General features: G+C 49.6%; 2 protein-coding genes across 5 annotated transcripts in view; one reads left to right on the top strand and one right to left on the bottom strand.

The window, feature by feature from the left end:
• Window positions 1-14,577, bottom strand: part of LOC122368357 (microtubule-associated protein futsch-like) — a 29,059-nt gene extending 14,482 nt beyond the window's left edge. For both annotated transcript variants that reach the window (XM_043342222.1, XM_043342224.1), the window contains exons 1-2: window positions 14,215-14,577; window positions 6,257-6,346 (exon numbers count right to left, since the gene is read on the bottom strand). In XM_043342222.1, coding sequence (XP_043198157.1) covers window positions 6,257-6,264 — 8 coding nt within the window. In that variant the 5' untranslated portion in view covers window positions 6,265-6,346; window positions 14,215-14,577. The remainder of the gene's footprint in view (window positions 1-6,256; window positions 6,347-14,214) is intronic.
• On the top strand, window positions 14,245-21,838 carry LOC122368358 (exosome complex component RRP41-like). 3 transcript variants are annotated; one of them, XM_043342225.1, is made up of 3 exons: window positions 14,245-14,371; window positions 20,258-20,655; window positions 20,999-21,838. In XM_043342225.1, the coding sequence occupies exons 2-3, from the start codon at window positions 20,278-20,280 to the stop codon at window positions 21,338-21,340; spliced, it is 720 nt and encodes a 239-aa protein (XP_043198160.1). In that variant the 5' UTR covers window positions 14,245-14,371; window positions 20,258-20,277; the 3' UTR covers window positions 21,341-21,838. The 3 variants fall into 3 exon arrangements, with proteins under 3 accessions (XP_043198160.1, XP_043198162.1, XP_043198161.1); XM_043342227.1 differs by lacking the exon at window positions 14,245-14,371 and adding an exon at window positions 14,919-15,037; XM_043342226.1 differs by lacking the exon at window positions 14,245-14,371 and adding an exon at window positions 15,006-15,093.
• The last annotated feature ends 102 nt before the right edge of the window (window positions 21,839-21,940 follow it).

Genomic DNA, 21,940 nt, shown 5'->3' with positions numbered 1-21,940 from the left:
CTATAATGACTGAGACCATTCCGATTCTCATCGGAAAGAAAGCAGCTCAGTTGGACAGCCAACCAATTCAGTCAAACGGTAAACACGGAGGAGTAGGCAATACTAGGCATGTAAGCTTCCTTTGGATATCCTTGCTCGTTTGTTTGCTTTGTTAGGAGGAAGCATTTCGGTCAAATAAGAATGCTACAGAGCTATGGGATAACAAGAAACATTTGACTACGAGTAAGCGGACCACCGACGGTGCATCGCTGATCGCAGTGGCATAATTACGGAGCGAGCGAAGCGAGCGTAGTCTTTCCTTTAGATTAACGGAAATTTCTGAGTATGAGCGGCCGGCCGGCCGGCCGGCCGGCCGTGGTCACGCTTTTGCGAGGCTTATATCTCAGCAACCACTTGACCGATTTACACGCGGTAATTTTTGTAGGGTAGCTTCATTCCTTCTACCAAGTATTGGACTATTCCTGATGCATGTAGGTGACCCCTTATGCACGTGCCACGTGCAAAACGAAGAGGTGTCCGTTTTGTAATTGTTGCAATATCTCGGTAACTACTTGGCCGATTGCGCTGAAAGTTGGCATGTAGGTAGGCATCCACTAGGCACTGCATATCCATGTGCCAGAGTTGGGGCGCTGCTGCACGTGCGCACGTGCAGGGGTCGTTTCCAGATCTCGAGAACGGCTCGACCGATTGCGCTCAAATTTGGTACACGGTTAGGGACCGGTTAGTAGGGTGCCGTGCACAAGTCAGTTGGGACCCATTTTGCACGTGCGCACGTGCAGGGTGCCGCTTCCAGATCTCGAGAACGGCTGGGCCGATTGTGCCCAAATTTGGCACATCGCTAGAGACCGGTTAGTAGGGTGCCGTGCACAAGTCAGTTGGAGGTACCCCCTCGCAATTTCGCACGTGCAAGGCCCACCCTCTCGCTCGCTCCGTTAGTCGCCCCAAAAGGCGTTATACTGGTATTATGCCACCTACGGAAGGTGCTAATTGTGATTTCGCAGTCCCCGGTCACTTGCTTCAAGCTTACATTTAGAATATGTTGGAATATCAGCCACTGATAAACACACTACACATTTAGCTGCCAATAATCAGGTAAGCAAAGGTCATTTGCCCCTAGATCCTGCCTTACAAGTGATAACATACAACCTGTTTGCCGTGACCTGAGAAGGTCGTGGAGAGAATAGAAAGGCAGAGAGAGAGAGAGGCAGTGAACACTGAACAGCAGAGCCAGAACCTGAACCGGGGCGGGAGCCGGCTGACTGGGGTTGCGTAAGTTTCCCCTCCCCGCCTCGCTGGCCGTTACGCGGGCGGCCACGGCGCACCGACAGGCCACGGTGTGAGGGACCCGAGCAGCTGCGAAAGGTCGTCGGACTACAGAGACCCGTGGTCGGCGGGTGTCCGGCTGCCGCTCCGCACAGGTAGCGCAGGACGCGAGATTGGCTGGGTTTTTGGTCACAGGGGGCTAAGTAGGAAGCCACAGCGATTGAATGACCATAAGATGACAACCATGGCCTGGGGACGGAAGAAGGGGTAAAAGGTGTGCACTGCATCCCCATTCAATAGGGCCGGATGGCCGATGGGAGCAAACTGCAAACACATATTTTGCACCCCCAAAATATGTCAGGGCTCCGCTACAAAGGCTGACCCAAATAGCTGATTCAATAGCTGATGAAGCTCATGACCGACCCCAACGTCGTCTTTGGGCCCCTTTCATTTGATATGAGCGACTTCGGGCCCCACGCCGCACCTAAGGAAATGATCCCAGCGACCTTTGAGGGGCCAAACCGATTTCAGCCTCTCTGGGGTTCCACACCTATCTCTGAAGGTCCGCAGTTGGTTCCTGAAGACCCCAAATGAACTTCTGGAGGCCCTATACGGGCTCCTAGGCGTGCTAAATCGGCTAGTGAGGATCCCGAATCACCGGCCTATTGAGGTCACACATCAATCGTTCGAGGGCTTTTCGTCGGTTAGAGCCGTTCGGGGACATCCTCTGAGCCCTGAGGGGACAAAACGGGCTCCCGAGGCCCCCGGTTTCGCAGTTGTTTATTTTTCTAGCGTCTTACTAAGGTAAGACGCTAGAAAAATTTCGGCAAGTTTACACACTGAAGTAAATTTGTTTCCAATTCCCCGATCATGAAAGCTTAACTTGTTTCAAATTTCCCGATCAAAATACTTGAGAATGAATCGCACTCCAGTACCCCGTAATTCAATCCCCACTGCAGACACTGCACGCCGATAACACGCACCACGCACTCTGGTATCATGGATGAAAGAAAGGTTCTCCTTCATCCATGCTGGTATGCGACTGACCGGCGGCGCCTGTCCCATCACTGCGTCCCCGTCGCAGACCCCGCGCACCGCACCGCCCCAGGGTAGGACGGCGACGTCCCGCGGGCGGGGGAGGGGAAGGGCAGCGTCTCGGGTCGGTCGGCTGGGATAAAAATAGCTGAGCCCGGCTGTGAATGATGGCATGTGACCGGCTGTGGCTTGGGTTAGATAACAGCCGACTCAGCCCGGCTGAGGGTAACACTGGACCCGGGCTGGGTAGGTAGTGGGGAGGGGCGGTTGGTCATCCGGGGCGGCGGCGGGCGGGACGTCCTGACGCAGGGGCAGCGGCCGGCGGGGCCCGTCTGAGAGGCACCGGCCAGACGCTATCAGCGTATCCAGGTCGAGCGCTGTTTGAAAAGCTATCAAAGACAGCATGCAATGCAGCATTCCACTCTAATCTATCCTCAAATCATGTCTGGCTCTCACAAGTCGTTCACAGAAATGGTGCAATGAGCCGTCCGACGTATGAACAAAGGTCATACAGTGCACAAGAGTCCGCGATAAGTGCCTTCATTCAGGTGTCAGAACCTCAGAAAATGTTTTAGCCGTTTGAATCAACGGCGTCATGACGTCGCCTTTCTCTCCAGTCATCGCCGTTCACTGGTATGGGAATATTGTGCCTGTGATTGTAATGAGATTTCCATGACTATGCCATACGCATAAAATCGCGTTAATGATTTTAACCCTAGAACGCCTAGGGGGGGGTTGTATCAACCCCCCCCCTGAGGTTTTTCGGAAATAGTGCAAAAACGGCGGCGCGCAGCGCCGCCAAATTTTGGGTACCTTATGGGGCAACCTTTGCGCATCTTTTGCCGAAAAAAAATTGATCGGGTCATGTCAGGTCACGGAGTTATGACGTCATAAGAGGTACAGCCTCCGGCCGGATTTTCACAAACTGAGTGCCAACGCCCGAGGTTTCCTGCCGGTGGTACGGACATCGGTTGATGGATCGTGATGAAACTTCCCATGCATGTTGGGGCAAGTATTGGCTATCATATGGTATAAGAAATTTGACCGGGTCAGGTCAGGTCACGGAGCTATGACGTCACAAGAGGAACAGCGTCCGGTACTATTTTTGAAAAGCGCCCGAACCACTATTTTGCTAATTCTTGTCACCTCAATGGGAATATGCAGCAATATTAGCTTCTACAGGGAGCAAATGGACCTCCCAAATCCAAAAATACAATCAGATTTCAAAAATTTAAATTTTGATTTTTCGAATTTCTGCCGCCGACTGTGACCTTGCCGACTTCCGGCGCTCCCAACGCGCCATTTTTAGAGCTAGGGAAACGAAATACATACCAAACGATAGAGAATTGATCAAGGAACACGATAGTGAAGGTTTCAAGTCGATATCTCCCACCGTTTTGCCGCAATCGCCGCCGAAAGTTGAAAAAAGTCTATTTTTCCGAAAATTTGACCTTTGACCGGTCAAAAGTAGGTCAAATGTTGACCTAGGACCAAAAAATATACCACCAATCGCGAGATCTCGTTGAGAGCAATCCGTTGGTCTTTTCCGCTAAGCTCTACGACCTTCCGTTTCGAAACGCCAGGGGGGGTCGTAACAACCCCCCCCCCCCCTGGTCGTTCGTGTTATGAGAAATGGCCTGGTCGTGCGAGGGTTAAGGATAGGTCTGTCTGATAAAGACATCAGTTTGTCGACCGGTAGTTTGTCGATCGGTCGAGCAATTCCCGAGATAAAAGGCTGTGAAAAGCGTCACGGGTCGGGTCGGGCCGGGTCGTTACCCTACAAATAAACACTGAGGGACGGTGAGAGGATTTATACGCGTGCAGCCCGTCGTTGGCCACCGCACAGCTGGACACTGTGAGCTGGACATTGACCGGTGTGTGACTCATCACCATTGGCTCAACTCGACACGTGCAGTAACATGACTGGAGGATGTAACGATTGCACGTGCCACTGGCAGATGCAGAAAGAGAATTCTGGACGCTGTGGAGGCATGCCCCTAAAATATCTTAATTCAAAAACTTCTAGGACTTCAATTCCTCACACATCGTTGTAGAGTTTAAAGAGAACCTTTTCTGATAAGTGTCAAGTTTTCAGTATATTCTATGTCGCAACAGTTACATTTTCATCGATTTAACCCTCGCCCGTATTGGTGTTTTTCCAGCCGCGAACGTATAAGGGGGGGGGGGGGTCCGTTGGACCCCCCCCCTTGCCGTTTCGCCCCTGATCGAGCTAGAGCTTCGCGGAAAAAACGAGCGTGTTGCCCGTGACGAGAGGAAGCCGATGATACCCAATTTTAAGGTCCTAGGTCATCGGTTGACCTTCCAGGTCAGGTCAATGACCCAAAAGTCGGGGAAATCGGGACCTGTTAGAAAGTCGTAAAGCGTGGCTGCTAATGGGTTTTTCGGGGTGCCGATCACGAATATCATGTTAGTTTTGATCACAGATGATGTCTTCATGCATTTAGGCCAGGTCGGGTCAGGTCAGGTCAGGTCAACCAGCCGGGTATTCCTAGTAGGTGGCAGCCGCCTCTGACAGCTTCGTAACATGTTACGAAGGTGCCAAAACTACTTCGTAAATGTTCATATGGTTGCTAAATTCGAATTCAGCTCCAAAAACTGGCCTAGAAACATGTAAAACTCGAAAAAGTGAACCGAGGTCATCAAAGGTCAATGACCTGACCTGACCTTCCGGTGACCTTGACACCCACCCTAATGCATGGGAGCAACATCATATCCCATGTTTGAACGCTTGAAACCACGAAAAGACTGCAAACGCGCGGCTAATGCGAGCCGACATACGCCTAATCGCGATTCCGGCCAAACATGGTCTCGAAAAGTAGGTCACAGGTCAAAGGTCATTAGGGTCAGGGTCATGAAAATTTCAGGGTAGGTGTAAAATTGATTAACGCGAGGGTACTGAAAGTTTCGTCGCGATCGGCCGCTTTTTACGCGAGTTATTCGCGAAAAACCGAGGGGGGGGGGCCGTTCGACCCCCCCCCCCCTATACGGGCGAGGGTTAAGGTTTCGCGGGTGCGAGATGGAGTGCCTCAATGCTCCCTCCCCTGGACCCGTCATTGGCACGCGCTCTGAGGGAGTTTGTAAGACGTGAATGAGATGTGATGATGGTAGAAGACGGAGGCACGTGCAGGGAGATCTCGCACCTTGTAGCCGGCCAACCTTATGGGGCGCGTCGAATGTGATGCATGCTGCCGGCTTATTTGTGTGCATGGACAAAGACGAGTAAGGCAGACGGCTAGAATGTCAAAGTGCCAGAAACAGGGAATGATAAGTGAATTAAATCGAGATTTGGTTGTAAAAGGATATCAGTGATATCATCACATCCCCATATCAACCCTTTACGAGTATGCTGCCACAAGCGCACACCGTAGCGAGCAACATTTCGAAATATCCGCCTGAAGAAACGTGGGATAAGATTTCACCATGGATGAGATACACCATGCTGGTGCTCGTCGATGGGACTGATCACTGTCTAAGATGACGTCATTATGTTCGAAAATAAAATGGGGACGTGCGTGCAAGCACGGCACTACAGTCCTGCAATCAATTAACCCTCGCATGTGTAGGGGGGGTCGGATAGACCCCCACCCCATCGGTTCTTCGCGAATTATTCGCGCAAAAAGCGAACGATCGCGACGAAACTTTCAGTAGCCCCGAGTTGATCAATTTTACACAGACTGAAAATTTCGTGACCCTGACCCAATTCAAATTGAAGTTTGACCTGTGACCTACTTCTCGAGACCATGTTTGCCCGGAAAAAGTTACAGCCTGCCCTACAGGGTTGTCGACATGTTCTTTTGCTTAAAAAAACCTTTTCGTTGGATAGGATATCACATAATGAATGAAATGAGAAATGCAGGAACTGAGAGGGGAATACAAAACAAAGACGAACTGAAACAGACAAAGGACTTGCCATTTGTACCGCGCCTCCTAAACTCACGTGTCCATACTGATCCTGATTCTGACGATCCTCTCGGAGTCAACCTCGCTTCCTCCGGTGACCGCCGCTCACGTGGGCTGGCTCAGCGACCTGGCGGCACACGGTACAGTCAGCTGTTCGTCCCCCCTCCTCACGCGGCCGCGGCCGTTCCAAGACTGGGTCGCCCGCCGGTCCCGGCCCTGGGATGACCTTGGAGTGGCCCGCCCGTCCGTCCGTCGACCGGGGATGGGCGGGAGGGAGAGGGAGGGTGAGGAGCGAGAGGGGCGGACGAAGTCGACTGAACCACTGCTGTAGGGGCAGGGGACACCGGACAGCAGGCCAGAGGTGTCGCAAAGAGGTGTATGCGGGCGGCAAAGTGCATGCATAATGCATCGAGCATGCTCGATACATCATTGAGTATGCATACTCAATGAACTCCCAGAGGTGGATTTCAATTTGCTGTCCTGTGGACCCCCAAAAAAGCTCGTCTGTGTATCCAAGTGCCCGTGCGTGTTAAGTCCAAAAAGATATGTACATTTTGCAGGGATGCGGAGCCGGAGCCGGAGTCGGAGCCGGAGCCGCCGGAGCCGGCATATTTTGCCCGGAGCCGGAGCCGGAGCCGGAGCCGGAGCCGGAGCCGTGAAACAATATAGCCCGGAGCCGGAGCCGGAGCCGGAGCCGCCAAAAAAGGGGGCGACTCCGGCTCCTTTTTATTTTTTGAAGAGGAAAAAAATAATTGACCTAGTTCGGTTTGACAGTACAAGGCAGTAAAACATATGGTACTATTGGTCTCAAGATAAGGGCCCAGGCGACCTGTAGTTTTGATGCGGTGAATACCCTCACCCTCGCCACAACTCGAGTGGGGGTGGCGCTGGCTGGGAGGAGGGGTGCACTCGGCCCGAGTTGTGGCGAGGGTAAGGGTATTCACCGCATCAAAACTACAGGTCGCCTGGGCTCTTATCTTGAGACCAATAGTACGTCATGGGCCATCAAGTGAATGAAAAAAGCCGAATATCCCCAGTATCCCACAGTACGCAATCAACTTCCTGTCTGCTCCTCCCCCCCCCCCACGTCTACTGCATCCCCAGAACATGAGGACCGGTCATCAGGTGACGGCCATTGTTTTGAAGCCAGTGCAGTGGACTGCGACTCCCAGCACCGTCTCTTCCCCCCCCCCCCCCCAATGCAGCCGAGACGGGTGTCAGCATACGATAGTTCAGTGAACTCCGATTGGCGGCGACTACGTTTCCAATGCCATCGCTTCCTACTTCCTAGTCCTTTGTTCTGCCAGTTCTCTCCGAGGTGCGTTTGCGCGGGGTCGCGGTGAGCCGGTCATGGCAAAGAGTAACGCGTATAACCAATCCAATTTTTCTTCCACCCGTATTTAATTGATTGCATAGGGGATGTACTGAGTCGGAGCCGGAGCCGCCGGAGCCGGACCATTTTACTCGGAGCCGGAGCCGGAGCCGGAGCCGCCATAACATTTCACCCGGAGCCGGAGCCGGAGCCGGAGCCGATTTTTTTCCAAAGGTCATAAAAGTGGGCTGGTGGCTACCCACGACGCTCCTGTTGTTACCAGGTGGCTACCTGGGCCTTTGTGTTATTGAAGCTATTGAAGAAAAACAGTTCGTTAAAACGGCTTCTTTACTTTTTGCCCTCTAGAGACTAAACCTTGACGTGGGGTCAACTATGAGGACACATTACGGATCGAGCGTTAAAAGGGTTATCGAATGCGATTTCTCGCAGCGCTGTAGCTCTACTGGTTCCCAAGTTAGGTATGCACCGGATTTTCGAAGAATGTTGAAGTAGGCAACATTTTACCTTTGATGGCCTCTGGTGACCGGACCTTTGACCTGACCTAAAGATGACCGAAATGTTTCGTCTTGCTTTTTGACGTTCTTTCGAATGCCACTCAACCCTCGCCGGAATTGGTGTCTTGCCAGCAGCGAAGGTAGGGGAGGGGGAGGGGGCCCGTTGGATCCCGCCTTGCCGTTTGGCCCCTGATCGAGCTAGAGCTTTGCGGTATAAACGAACGTGTTGCCCGTGACAAGAGGAAGCCGATGATACCTAATTTTTAAGGTCCAAGGTCATTGGTTGACATTCCGGGTCAGAACAATGACCCAAACGACGGTAAAGTCGGGACCTGTTAGAGCGTCGTTGGGTGAGAATATTACTTTTTAGGGTTGCTGATCACGAATATCCTGTTAGTTTTGATATCAATGATGTTTTCATCCACTTAGGCCAGGTCAGGTCAGGTCAGATCAACCAATAGCGGTCCTGCCAGGTATTCGCAGTAGGTGTCAACGGCCTCTGACAGCTGCGTAGCATGTAACGAAGGCACCAAAACTACCTCGTAAATGTTCAAATGGTTGCTAAATTCGAAATTAGCACCAAAAACTAGATTAGAAACAAGTAAAACTCGCGAAAAGTGAAACGAGGTCATCAAAAGTTAATGACCTGACCTGACCTCTGGGTCACCTTGACAGCTGACACCCACCATAATGCATGGAACCAGCATCATATCACATGTTTGTACGCGTGAAAGTTGAAACCACGAAAGGACTGCAAGCGCGCGGCTAATGCGAGCCGACATACGCCGAATCGTGATGCCGGTCAAACATGGTCTAGATAAATAGATCACAGGTCAAAGGTCATTTGGGTCAGGATAATGAAATCTTAAGAGTAGATGTAGAATTGATTAACCTGAGGGCACTGAAAGTTTCGTCGCAATCGGCCACTGTTTACGCCAATTATTTGCGAAAAACCGAGGGGTCCATTCGACCGCCCCCTCGCCCACGTCGTATCGTGGCCCAGGAGCCGAGTTTAAACGAGGGGTGTTCAGACGGCCTACCCCCCCCCCCCCCACCGGCCCGGCTCGGTTGGCGCCGAGCACCGGGCCGGCCCGGCGCGGGCTAGAAACTAGAAAGTCCTTTTGTATGATTTCCGTCAGCAGTGTGTTAGTCAGACATAAAATGTCGATCTGTTTTGATTCCTGGAAAGCGTTGATTTGTTACAATTTCGCAGTCATCGACCATTATGTGCAGATGGCAGATGATCATTTTGGGACGGACCAGAAACCCGGCCGTCCCCGTCTACTCCGTTGACAGCCGTGTTGGACGGCTCAGAGTCCTGCTGTGGGCAGACGGTCATAGTGGACGTTCTACACGGCGGGGAGGTCCCCAGCGTCCGGAGCGGTCAGCTGGTCACCATTCGCTCTCCCTTGGCACGGCGGGTGGGCCGGCGCGCCGACCCACGCGCACCCGCGTCCCTGTCGCCTCGGAAGTGCCCGGAATGTTGACTTTAGCCGCCGGCAGCGTCCCCTGACCGTTGGGCCTCCCTCCAGCGGCTCCGCTTGTCATGGTTGCTGGTAGGGGAGACGACGGATTCTACATAGAAGCTGCTCCGCGCGGTACCATGCGTAGGAAATAAATTAGTTTAAATAAAATTGTGCAGAACTTGCGGTAGAAATGTAGAAAAAAAACGCATAGATATCCTATAATCACCTACTGCAAAAATAATTATAATGTTGCTAAAATTAAGTTCTTAACATGGTATGGAAACTTCGGTTGGTATAATTAGGTACATAGGTAGGTCTAAGTTGAAGTGACAGGCACCTTAATTGTATTCGATACATTATGTCTCCTCTCAAATAATTTATACTTAAACACTCACCTGGTTTCCTGGACAACAATGAGCATGAGCCTCTCCTGAAGCAAATTCAGATCCAGATCCAGCAACGGACACTAGCAGTCAAAATATTAGGATTTTTCTGTGCACCAATTGATGATGCCTCTTCGAATTCACGCCATAAAACTGCAGACCTTCCATGGTTTCGCAAGATATGGAAGTCCGCACTTTATTTTCGCTCGTTGCATAGTCATACTTCAACTTTGGCTTCCACTCCTTGCACTTATTTGCACATATGTGGAGAGGGTGCAACACAAGTTTTTAATGTGGCTGGCTTGTCGCACCACGAATTGTAATTCGTCGCTCAAGTACTCGGACCTATTGTCATCATTTCGTGTGCCACACTTAGGAGCACGACGCGCAAAGTGTGATGTTCTGTTTTTATGCAAGGTTTTTAAAGGCTTCATCTCATCATCATATTTACTTGGGTCTTTTAAACTCCATATATCCGCGAGGCCGACCAGAAACACACCATTAATTGATGTGCCGTTCGCCAGGGTGAACACCATATCAGGAGGGCTTTTTGTGCGCATTCCTCGCTGCGTCAATCAGTTTCTTGAGTTCTCGCCTAGGTCAGATATTTTCTTTGACTCGATCGGGCGGCTCAAGCGTGAGGCATCGGCGTATGCGTCAACACTGGCGTGCGTTATGTGACAGTCGGCCTCTGTCGGATGCAAAGAAGTGGTTTGTGTGTGTGTGTGTGGGGGGGGGGGGTATTTATGCATGTTGATGTATGCGTGTGCGTGTGACTTCACCTGTCATTGGGCGTAAGCCTGTTGGTGATTTATGAAAATACAAGAATACAAGAATACAAGAATATCCAACGTCTCACTCTCAAATGTTCCACGGCACATATACGCAACACCAAAGAGAAAGTCAGGGAAGACGCTAAAGGATTAGACGGTGACCGCCTGTAGTTTCAAACCCTTCCAAACAGCTGACGCCAGACTGGCCTCAGTCTGCCAATCAGACGCTGGCTACCTCGCTGTCGGCGGTTCCCATTGGCCGCTCCCCCTTGGCTCTCGGTGGCTACCAGGGTGGCTACCCCGTGGCCGGAAGGTTGGGGTAATGCATTTTCCCAGCTCTATTTCTCTGTTACTTGCTCGAAGATTGCCACAAAAAGAGCAACGAAACGAATGACAAATCCCTGTTTTAATGTTTTTTTTGGAAGAAAAGTCGTTAATAAATGCAAAAATATAGACTCCAAATTTACCACAAACTGATCGTATGATGAACAGATTTTGGTTTCGCATATCTAAGTCCAAGTACTTGTACTTGCTTGCTACCTAGATGTGTAAATGTTCGTGGCAGGAAAGTTGCCGAGCGTGCTACCTGAGACCGGCGCTATCTCAGGTAGCACACGACATCACTTTTCACTAAATTTGTTGACTGTGCACCTTTCTTTTGAAGATATGAAAAAACACTTGCTTTTTTACAGAGATAAGGAAATCAATGTTTGCTCTATATTCTAGAAAGATTTGTTCCTCTTTTCTAAAATGGCTTTGCCTTCAGTGGTTACCTGGCTTGTCAGTGAGAGACTTGAATTGGTTACCCACGGGTGTGGACGAGTTGGCGACTTTTATGACCTCTGTTTTTTTCTCCGGAGCCGGAGCCGGAGCCGGAGCCGTCTGAAATTTCCACGGCTCCGCATCCCTGACATTTTGGCTATCCAGTAGTATGCATTTCTCACTATGTAATTATATGACATCATTAATCGATCTGCCCCAAATGCCCCCAGTAGCGGCGGAACACCTTCGATTAAGGGGGGCACTGACGACTTTTGATCCCATTCTTTCCATGCAACGCCCATAGGGGCCATAGGGCTAATGTTAAAATGCCGAAATCAAAGGGGGGCACGGTGCCCCGGTGCCCTCCCCGTTCCGCCGCCTTTGAATGCCCCCTCCCCTGGACCCGCCAGTGTCCCTGCTCCGAGGGTGCCCTATGCCAGCTGTGTATGTATATTGTATGTGTCTGTCTCGCGGAAGTAGAGTAAGCATGTGCGCTTACATGTGGGCGCCACGTGAGTGCCAACTGTCATATGATCGAGTCTGGCCGGAGCGGCGGAGTGCTGGACGTGGGGAGGGAGATTGGGCCAGCAGCATATCGAGATGTTCAGTTGACAGTTCATCAATCGTTCCGTGTCCTGACAGTCAGAACGGATGCGTACGGCTACTCAACTGATTGGAACACGACAGTGAAATTTACACCCTACCCGTCTCACCGCCATTATTTTACGAGTTTTGTTTACAATATGTTCAAATAAACAAGACGAATATTGTTTACATTATGTCCAAATGGATATCAAACCGAACATGTAGGGCGTCAGCCCAGGTGTACGGTGCGTTCGTGTCAGATAGATGGTATGCAGTTGCATACACTAGGTACGAGTACACAAGTACACAATCAGGCTCTAGCTCTTCTCCCGGTTCCTCCGTCCGTGAGGCCAGAGCAGAACAATTCTAACCTTAGGGCGTAGCCCTCTAACCTGCGTGGCAGCTTATTATTGGCCCGAAGAGCATTTCATATATGGTTGCACAGTTGCGATTGGTCCCCACTAGGTTGGAGGAGGGAGATGCACTGCCCGGGGCTCATCCGGCTCTGACTAAGTGTGACTAAATTATGATGGACAGGTATGTGAACGGCAGATCTAAGACTTTCTTGAGGGTCGAGATACTTGAATAGCGAGCGCTGATAAATCCTCCGAAGATGGGCAGGCGTGACACCGTGACGAACCGGCTTTGGGCGGCGGCGCGGCGGCACGGCAGCGCAGCGGTGCATGGGGTGGGGTCTCGACCGGAGCTCGGCGAAGTCGGCAAAGTCGGCCCCGCACGGCAAAGATGCAGTGAAGTAATGAACGTTGAAAATGTCTAATTGAAATAGGGCCAGTGGCCACCACGCAGGTAAAATCGAACTACAAACTCATTAAGCCTAAACCCACTAAAATAGAAGCGACGGTTTACCGAGACAGACAACAAAAGGCCATTAACGAGAAGCAATGAACGAGACACACATAAGACCTAATTCAATTCAGACGCACCGTACAGCGTAGTAGGTACTGGCCACTGGGAAAGAAAGAGGTCGTAATTCAGGCGACAAAGAGGCTCACAATTCAACAAACCAGGACGAGAGAAGGGGACGGTGTTCGGTAGCTTGCACTTTGCCAGATTATATGCGTAGCACAGCACGCGACGCACGATCAAGTTCTTTCAGCCCACTCACCGTCTTTTTACAATCTACTTCTCAGCACAACACAAACGATTTTCTGCATTGCGGAAAACGTCAAAACGGTGCGGCCGTCCAGACAGTATACAGAGGCACGTCCGTCACAGCGCCGAGCGGAACAGCACTCTGATCGGAAAACACGTAGCTGACAGCTAAATACGACGGCAAATGAGGACACGAGGAACAGCGCAGACGAAATGGCCGGAGGGTAAACGAAAACGGGCAATCAGCAAAGAAAGGGCCTACGTCAAGAGGGTCCGGTCTCCAAACATAGCCGCACCTGGCCGATCCGAGCAAACACCTGGGCCGGAGACGTCCGAGCGGACTTCCAACCGTCGGCGTCGAAAACAAGGGGGGGGGGGGCAGACTCACCCCTACCAGATAATGGCAGAAGGGGTCGTACGGTCCAGTCAGGCCCAGCCCGGGCGACCGGCACACCTGGCACCTGGCCTGCCCTCAAAAGTACGGGGGCGGGGGGGGGGGGCTAGGGAGGAGGGTGAAGCATCGGTGCACGGTGCTTCATTCAAGATGTGTTGGAGAAGTGAAATTTTTACTTGACCGGTCAGTTGGCCCTTGGTCATCGTGTGACCTTGAGATGAAGATTGAAAATAAGATAATGCAAGTTACTGAGCGCGTGCATGTGATTGCGAAATGCGAATGATAGTCCAGCATGTCACACCATTCATGCTACATTTTGTGAAAGCTGGGATACCGGCTATAGGCCAGCGAATTCGATTTTCATACCTACATCTTAAATAAGTTTGCCTTGATTGAGAACTCAGAATTCAGAGGGGTGTTCACGGGCACCGCACACTGCTGCGTGCGGTGTGTGCGGTGCGTCCAGCAGGCGTGGGGGTAGGGGATGGGTAGGCGGTTCTGACGTCACGGCTGCGTGCGGTGGACGGTCCGCTGTGGCCAGTCCCGACCGGCCACAGCGATCGCTGTGTGCGGTGACGGAAGGCTGACGTAGGGACGCAGTGGGCGGAGCTTGGAGGCTGTGTGCGGTCCGACCGCACACCGGGCCCGTGAACAGCCCTCAGATTGAGATGACGTTTTATCGTGAGACCCACCTTGATGGCGCGATGCCTGATGATAATCGTCTTAGTGTCCCGGAAGAGCAGCGAGAACTCCTTTGTTTAGCCGCCTTTCTCTTGTGCGATCGGTGATCCAAAACTGAAACCGCAAGTATCACCAGCAGCTATTCGGAACAAAAAGCAAGAGCCATCGGTGAGTAGGTACACTTTGCCGTCTCAGTCTGTGCGTCTCCATAGATGGAGCGACCACACCGCCCTGCGCCTTTCTACGCACTCTCCTATGTCCAAGACCCTCTCACTCTCCGCGCCGCGGCGCCCGCTCCTCGGCCACCGACCAACCCGACCACGCCGCGGTGCCAAAGCCAAACACCAGCGCCGGCGCGTCGTGTCCCAACTCCCAACTCCCATCCCCCTCCTCTTTCTCCCTCCCCTCTCCCATTTCCCATCCCAATCCAAGAATTCTGGCTCTGAGCACACCAATTGCCTTCACTTGACTTTGATCCTGTGAACTTCACGTTACAGAAAAACCAATAAATGAATTTAAAAGGCTTTTTAGGTGTAAAGGAGGTAGAATAACTAACATTAGTACGGTTTTATATGACTGAAAATGTTATTCAAAATGTTTGCTTTATTGCACTCGTAAAGGAATTTCGTCATTTGGGAGCGTAGAAGAATTGGCAGTATTTAGTAGCTACGTATATGGCGCGATTGGTGCAAACAGAAGAAGCTTTGCTCTTAGAGGCGAATATCATATGATATATCCATTATTTTGACCCCTATTAGTGGTATCGTGGTCACACCTGGGAAAGGAGAACACGCGTTTGATTTTCTCGCATTTGAGCTCCCAAATCAATATTTGGTACGGGTTTCAGTTCGTTTTTTTATTAGATTAAGTTTGAATCTGAAGTGTTGTGGGTAAATATTGTTGCATTCTCATTGAACAAATAGTGCATGGACGCGTTTTGATTATTATTAAATCTTCATCAGCATGACATAGCGCTCGTCCAGTCGTCACAGTGCGTCAAAGTCTTGATTTTAAAAATTCATGCATATGACATTTTCACTACTAATCCATGCATTCATGTACTATTTGTTCCGTGTTCTTCTACTTGTCTCTATCAATATATATGCATAATCATTGTTGACATTTCAGTACTTCAACTTCCTGTGTCAGTGTTGAATGTCAGGCTTATTTTTTTAAAATAAATTTGTATAGGTACCTGTAAATTCAATATCACTAACTGAATCAAACATTGGCTTTGAACCGAAACATAAAGCTCAATTCCGGCAAGTTCTTGCCTGGGCCTAGTTTGAGTTACACAACAGCTCAGTAGGCGGAACTATGGTCAAGCGTACCCATTTTCGGGAACGCATTTTCGTTCCCATGTTTGGGAACGATAAACCCAAATATGGGAACGCCATGTAGGCATTATTTAAAACAAGAAAAAGAACCGTTAAATGACGTCCAAAAAATATAAAACGATCGTGAACCGCCTGATATTTGTTTCAATATTGTTGGGAAAGAGTTTGATATTGTAAGGCCCATCGTAGTTTCAAATCGTTCCCCTATTTCTAAAGCAGTCCATCATCCGGGCCGCGAGCCCAAATTTGGGAACGCTCTCGTACACTGGCGCTGCAAGCGTTCCTTATTATGGGAACGGCGTACCCAAAATTGGGAACGATTTCACCGACGCCTTTCAGGGGCTCTTTTCATTAACAAGCATCACGTCCAACGCCGCAAATTATTGTTAACGCAACAATCATCAGATGACCTTTCCGGCAAGACCGTCGCATGTTTCGCCCGGTCTTCTGCGCTTTTATTCCCGTCGATCTCGCAGCGGGCACGCCCCCCTCTGCAGGATTACGTAATTCACAACGCTCAGCGATGTTCAACAAGGTCTTCCATACCTATATCCACCGTCCGCGCTGAGGGTGGAGACATGTCAAGCACCTGTCTGTTTATCACCGATAGTTGACGAGTACAAGGAAGTATCCAAAAATGGGAACGCTGAATATGTTACACCCTCAAAACACCTAGTCCCAATGAAAATCTAGTTTTTTCCTTTCTTGATGAGTGTAAGTGGCAAAAGGCCTGGTAGGATGGGCACGAGGAATTATCGAAATCAGCATAAAAATTATAAATAAGCCACACAGAGTGAGCTATATAAGAGAAATTCCCCCAAAACGATCACGCTTAGAAACACGGAAGACAAAAACCACGCTCATGACGCTCCTTATAAAACAACTCTAAACAGCTAGCATCCAAATAAAATATGCTTCCCGGGATGATAAAATACAGCTGGATAATTTTCAACCGCTTAAACTGAGTTTACAACAGTAGCTCGGTAAATTCACTCACGTTCCACGCGGTCGTCCGCCCCGACACAAAAGTCAACAATATTTCCTCGGGACCGTCCGCGTCTTCGCTTGCATTTGTCAGCATCTGGTGTCGATAGTATGAAAGTTCATAACCAGGCGAAAATTATTATACTTTACCTCAAACTAAAAAATGCTTCATTTTCCTTAAAATTGCATGTTAAATGTCGTATAACCCATATTTCCACCATTCTGTCATTTTCAAAAAATCATTAAAAATATCATTCCACGGTCAATTTCCTTGTTCTACGGTCAGATTAAAGATAACTTTATGGAGATTTAGTAGACACTTAACCCGCGCCCCGCTGGGGGGGGGGGCAGAATCTGCCCCCCCTCCCGTTTTTCGCCAATAACTTCTAAACGCGTTACGCCAGCGACGTCAAACTTTCAGTACCTTATCATACATCAATTTGACACGTTCCCTGAAAATTTGAGCGAAATCCGTCGGAAAATTTTTGAGAAATTGACGTTTTAGTGACGTCATGTTCGCCATTTTCGCCTCAAAAACGGCAAAATTTCAAACGCCGCTAACATCTTCATTTTTAAAGGAATCAAGGCGTAACAAAAAAGGTTATACGTGATTCTACTTTGTCTATCAAATGGCTATCTCGGTTTTTTGAAAATTTTGGATTTTGGCCAAAATTTTTCCAAAAAACTGACTTTTTTGGGAAAATATTTATAAAATCCAAAATTTTTAATTTATCGAAAAAACCGGAATATATGTCAAAGAAGTGGTCTATGTGCACCTACATACCAATTTTTAGAAGAATCGGTTCAAAAATGTGGGAGTTATTCAAAATTTTATGACGTCACGACACACAAAAATTTTGAAAAATGATTTTTTTGCAAGTTCTAGACCTCGTACGGAAACAAAAATAACACCATTCGATTCGCCGTGAAAAACTGCATCGGATAGACACCTTTTTAGGCCTTAACAACCAACTTCAAAATTTGACCTCACTTGACCTGACCTTGACCTGACCTCGACCTGAAATTCATCCAGAGGTGGTCCATATCACTTATTGAGTGTGCCTATTGAATTCCATGAGTAAAATGACCCATAAAACATGTGTCGCACATGCCCTTTTCTATATTTTGTTTTTGGTGACCTGACCTGACCTGACCTGACCTTGACCTTGACCTTTGAATGACATTGTGTGCAACGAATATTGTCTTGGTAGTCTAAGAACACGTTTTGGGCAATCAGTCTCAGTCCATTTTTCGGCAACTACGGTGCAAGGCCGATACTGTAGAAACTTGCATTTTGTACCCTTGACCTGACCTTGACCTGACCTCTGACCTACTTAAGCAAAAAAATTTGGGCTCTTAAGATCCGCCTTGTTGAGAGCTTTCGATTGCCGTTTTCCCCGTCTTTCTACGACCATCGGTTCGGAAGTTAGACAGGGGGGGGCAGAATCTGCCCCCCCCCCCAGCAGGGCGCGTATGGCTGAATAGCCCAGCGGGGCGCGGGTTAACCCGCGCCCCGCTGGGCTATTCAGCCATACGCGCCCTGCTGGGGGGGGGCAGATTCTGCCCCCCCCCCCTGTCTAACTTCCGAACCGATGGTCGTAGAAAGACGGGGAAAACGGCAATCGAAAGCTCTCAACAAGGCGGATCTTAAGAGCCCCAATTTTTTTGCTTAAGTAGGTCAGAGGTCAGGTCAAGGTCAGGTCAAGGGTACAAAATGCAAGTTTCTACAGTATCGGCCTTGCACCGTATTTGCCGAAGAATGGACTGAGACTGATTGCCCAAAACGTGTTCTTAGACTACCAAGACAATATTCGTTGCACACAATGTCATTCAAAGGTCAAGGTCAAGGTCAAGTCAGGTCAGGTCAGGTCACCAAAAACAAAATATAGAAAATGGCATGTGCAACACATGTTTTATGGGTCATTTTACTCATGGAATTCAATATGCACACTCAATAAGTGATATGGACCACCTCTGGATGAATTTGAGGTCGAGGTCAGGTCAAGGTCAGGTCAAGTGAGGTCAAATTTTGAAGTTGGTTGTTAAGGCCTAAAAAGGTGTCTATCCGATGCAGTTTTTCACGGCGAATCGAATGGTGCTATTTTTGTTTCCGTACGAGGTCTAGAACTTCCAAAAAAATCATTTTTCAAACTTTTTGTGTGTCGTGACGTCATAAAATTTTGAATAACTCACACATTTTTGAACCGATTCTTCTAAAAATTGGTATGTAGGTGCACATAGACCACTTCTTTGACATATATTCCGGTTTTTTCGATAAACTCAAAATTTTGGATTTTATAAATATTTTCCCAAAAAAGTCAGTTTTTTGGAAAAATTTTGGCCAAAATCCAAAATTTTCAAAAAACCGAGATAGCCATTTGATAAACAAAGTAGAATCACGTATAACCTTTTTTGTTACGTCTTGATTCCTTCAAAAATGAAGATGTTAGCGGCGTTTGAAATTTTGCCGTTTTTGAGGCGAAAATTGCGAACATGACGTCACTAAAACGTCAATTTCTCAAAAATTTTCCGACGGATATCGCTCAAATTTTCAGGGAAGGTGTCAAATTGATGTATGATAAGGTACTGAAAGTTTGACGTCGCTGGCGTAACGCGTTTAGAAGTTATTGGCGAAAAACGGGAGGGGGGGCAGATTCTGCCCCCCCCCCCCCAGCGGGGCGCGGGTTAAATCAGCGTGCACTTTTTTGAGACGTGATGCACTTTTGAGTTTTAGTGGGAGAACGGCCGAAAAATTGCCTTCCGTTCTCATAAATGGGAACGCCCGTTCCCATATTTGGGAACTCCGTTCCCAAAAATGGGAACGTTCCTATATTTGGGTACTCATGACCATAGTTCCGCCTACTGAGCTGGTGCTAGTGCGCTGCCAGCCTACATGTGTCAAATTGGGTTTCCATGGAGACGTCAACAAACTTGTTTCTCCAACACTGCCACATGCTGTGACGTCAGCTCTTGAAATATGCTAGCAGCATGGTAGCAGCATCTAGTGAAACACTGCCCTGCTTGTAGAGTGCGAAAATGGTCCTTTTTCTCCTTATTTATCAATTTCTTTATGCTTATGGCTTGAAACTAGACTTCAAAGTATTACAATGGTATTCTCAATGAACTTTTGTCTTTTCCATTCCAGGAAGACCTGTCAATGTGTGGTGTGGTGCTGATTCATCATTTAGGTACCATGGTGTAGTGCACTGCATAGCTACTTTTGTGGAGCAGTGTGCTGTCGTGTGGGTCTGTATTGGTACTTTGTTGATAGGTGCTGCTGTGTAGTCCCAAGCCTTGTCTGAAAAAATTAGGTATGCACTGTTGGAAACATAATTGGTTCATGGTGTCACCCAAGGAAGAATTGACCTTTATATTGCAACTTTTTCATATCAGAAGTGCAGATGTATTAACTATGTGGCAAAAATTGTACCTATGTCTTATTCCTTGTGCAGATTTGTTACCCAAGCTTGTGTGTCTCTTCAACCCTGGTGCCGTTGACCGTTCTTTGCAGTCAGGGTATAGATCAGAGAGATGGTTTGATGTGATGATTTTTACATTGTAAACAAGGCTTATTATGCTTCAAACTAAGCCTCTGTGGAAATCAATGGAGTTGGATGGGACACAAGGCATAGGGGGGTAGCACAATACAGATCCTGATCAATTCAGCAGCATTATCCTCAGAAGCGGTTTGGGCTGCGCCGTTTGCCCAACTGACGATGCGTCTCCCCCGCAGCATTCTCTGCCGTTTCCACTATGGAGCTGCTCTCCGACCAGGGTCTGCGCGTGGACGGGCGGCGCGCACACGAGCTCCGTAACGTCGAGTGCCGGCTGGGCGTGTTTGGCCGCGCCGACGGCAGCGCCTACCTGGAGCAGGGCAACACCCGTGTGCTGGCCACCGTGTACGGGCCGCACGAGGCGCGCGCCGCGCAGCGCCGACACGACGTGGCCAGCATCAACTGTCAGTACCGACAGGCAGTGTTCAGCGGCTGGGAGCGCGGCCGGCGCGCCGGCGGCGGCGGCGACCGGCGCGCCCAGGAGCTCGGTGCGCTGCTCCAGAACACACTGGAGAGCGTGGTGCTGGTGGAGCTGTACCCCCGCTCCCAGATCGACGTCTACGTGCAGGTGCTGCAGGTGAGCATGCTAATTGCTAGGAATGATAAAATTCTGACGTTCCTGGTGACCATGGTTGTATGGCTAGCTGATGACATCCAGACTTGAGTTTCTTTTTTGCAAAAGGTTTCGCTCTCCATGACACTACCGCTTTGTTCTGCTCTTGCGATTGACATTCTTGCTTAATACTTTGCTGCTTAGCAGCCAACATATACTACATACACTACTAGGTCTACTAAAGCACATTGATGCAATTTTTCACACTAAGTCCTTCCAAAGGGTAACTGATAAATCCTACCGTCATAGCCTTCCATTCGCCCCATAACCGCTCTGTTCTCACTGCCCTCCCCGTATTTCCTTACAGGCGGACGGTGGTACGTACGCCACCTGCGTCAACGCCGCCACTCTGGCTCTCATCGACGCCGGCGTGGCTCTGCGCGACTACGTGTGCGCGTGCTCGGCGTCCGTGCTGCGGGACCAGCCCCTGGTCGACCTCAACTCTCTGGAGACCTCCGGGGCTCCCGAGCTGACTGCCGCCTTGCTGCCCCGCTCCGGGAGACTCCCGCTGCTCGAAATGAGCCAGCGGTTCCACGTGGATAAGCTCGGGGAGCTCTTGGATGTGGCTGAAACTGCGTGCAGGGATGTGCATACGATTCTGAACCGGGCGGTGCGGCGACATGTTAGCGCCAGGTCCAGTGAGAAGTGATGGGAGGAGGGAATGGGAACGGGGGTGGATCGGACGGGAGGCGGTGGGGACGGATGGGTGGGAACTGTCTTGGGGGATATTTTGGGTGAAGAACGGGGTGTTGTTTGGTTAATGAAAACATGCATGTGAGAAACGGCATCTCAATCGCCCGCTGGATAGCAGCGTTCACTGATCACGTCGGTGAGCGCCGAGCGGTATCTGGATTCGCTCGGAATATGCTGTGAAACTGGCGACACCTGCTATTGCCTAACTACATCCGCGCCCACTGGCGGCGCCACTGAAGTTGTAGGTCTGTTTGACCCACGGAGTACCGTTGAGGACAGGGACCAACTCTCCCGGTACGCACTTGAAAAGCATGCTTGATGAATCCGAAAACTCCAGCATCACCTGTATTCTGCTTACGCTACTTTGCGCTGCGTTTCCTTGTCAGCAGCAGCTGAATGAACGAAGTCTGATATTTACGTACGTGTTTTGTACAATAAAGATCGTTGATTGTTACATGCGTGATTTCATCGTTACCTTATCGACGTACGTAACATGATAGGTGTACCGGAAACAGCTCAGTTGTATTTTATTCATGATCTCTTACACGAACGTGTT

This window comes from Amphibalanus amphitrite, unplaced genomic scaffold, assembly GCF_019059575.1.
Source record: "Amphibalanus amphitrite isolate SeventyFive unplaced genomic scaffold, NRLGWU_Aamphi_draft 000941F_arrow, whole genome shotgun sequence".
Lineage (NCBI taxonomy): Eukaryota > Metazoa > Arthropoda > Thecostraca > Balanomorpha > Balanidae > Amphibalanus > Amphibalanus amphitrite.
Note: the sequence above shows the minus strand (reverse complement) of the source record. Positions and strands in the feature narration are given on the sequence as shown.

Excerpts from the sequence above, each read along its gene's own strand:
- LOC122368358 (XM_043342225.1), top strand. The coding sequence starts at position 20,278 with ATGGAGCTGCTCTCCGACCAGGGTCTGCGCGTGGACGGGCGGCGCGCA. Across the intron at positions 20,656-20,998 it reads TCTACGTGCAGGTGCTGCAG|GCGGACGGTGGTACGTACGC; the intron begins GTGAGCATGCTA and ends ATTTCCTTACAG.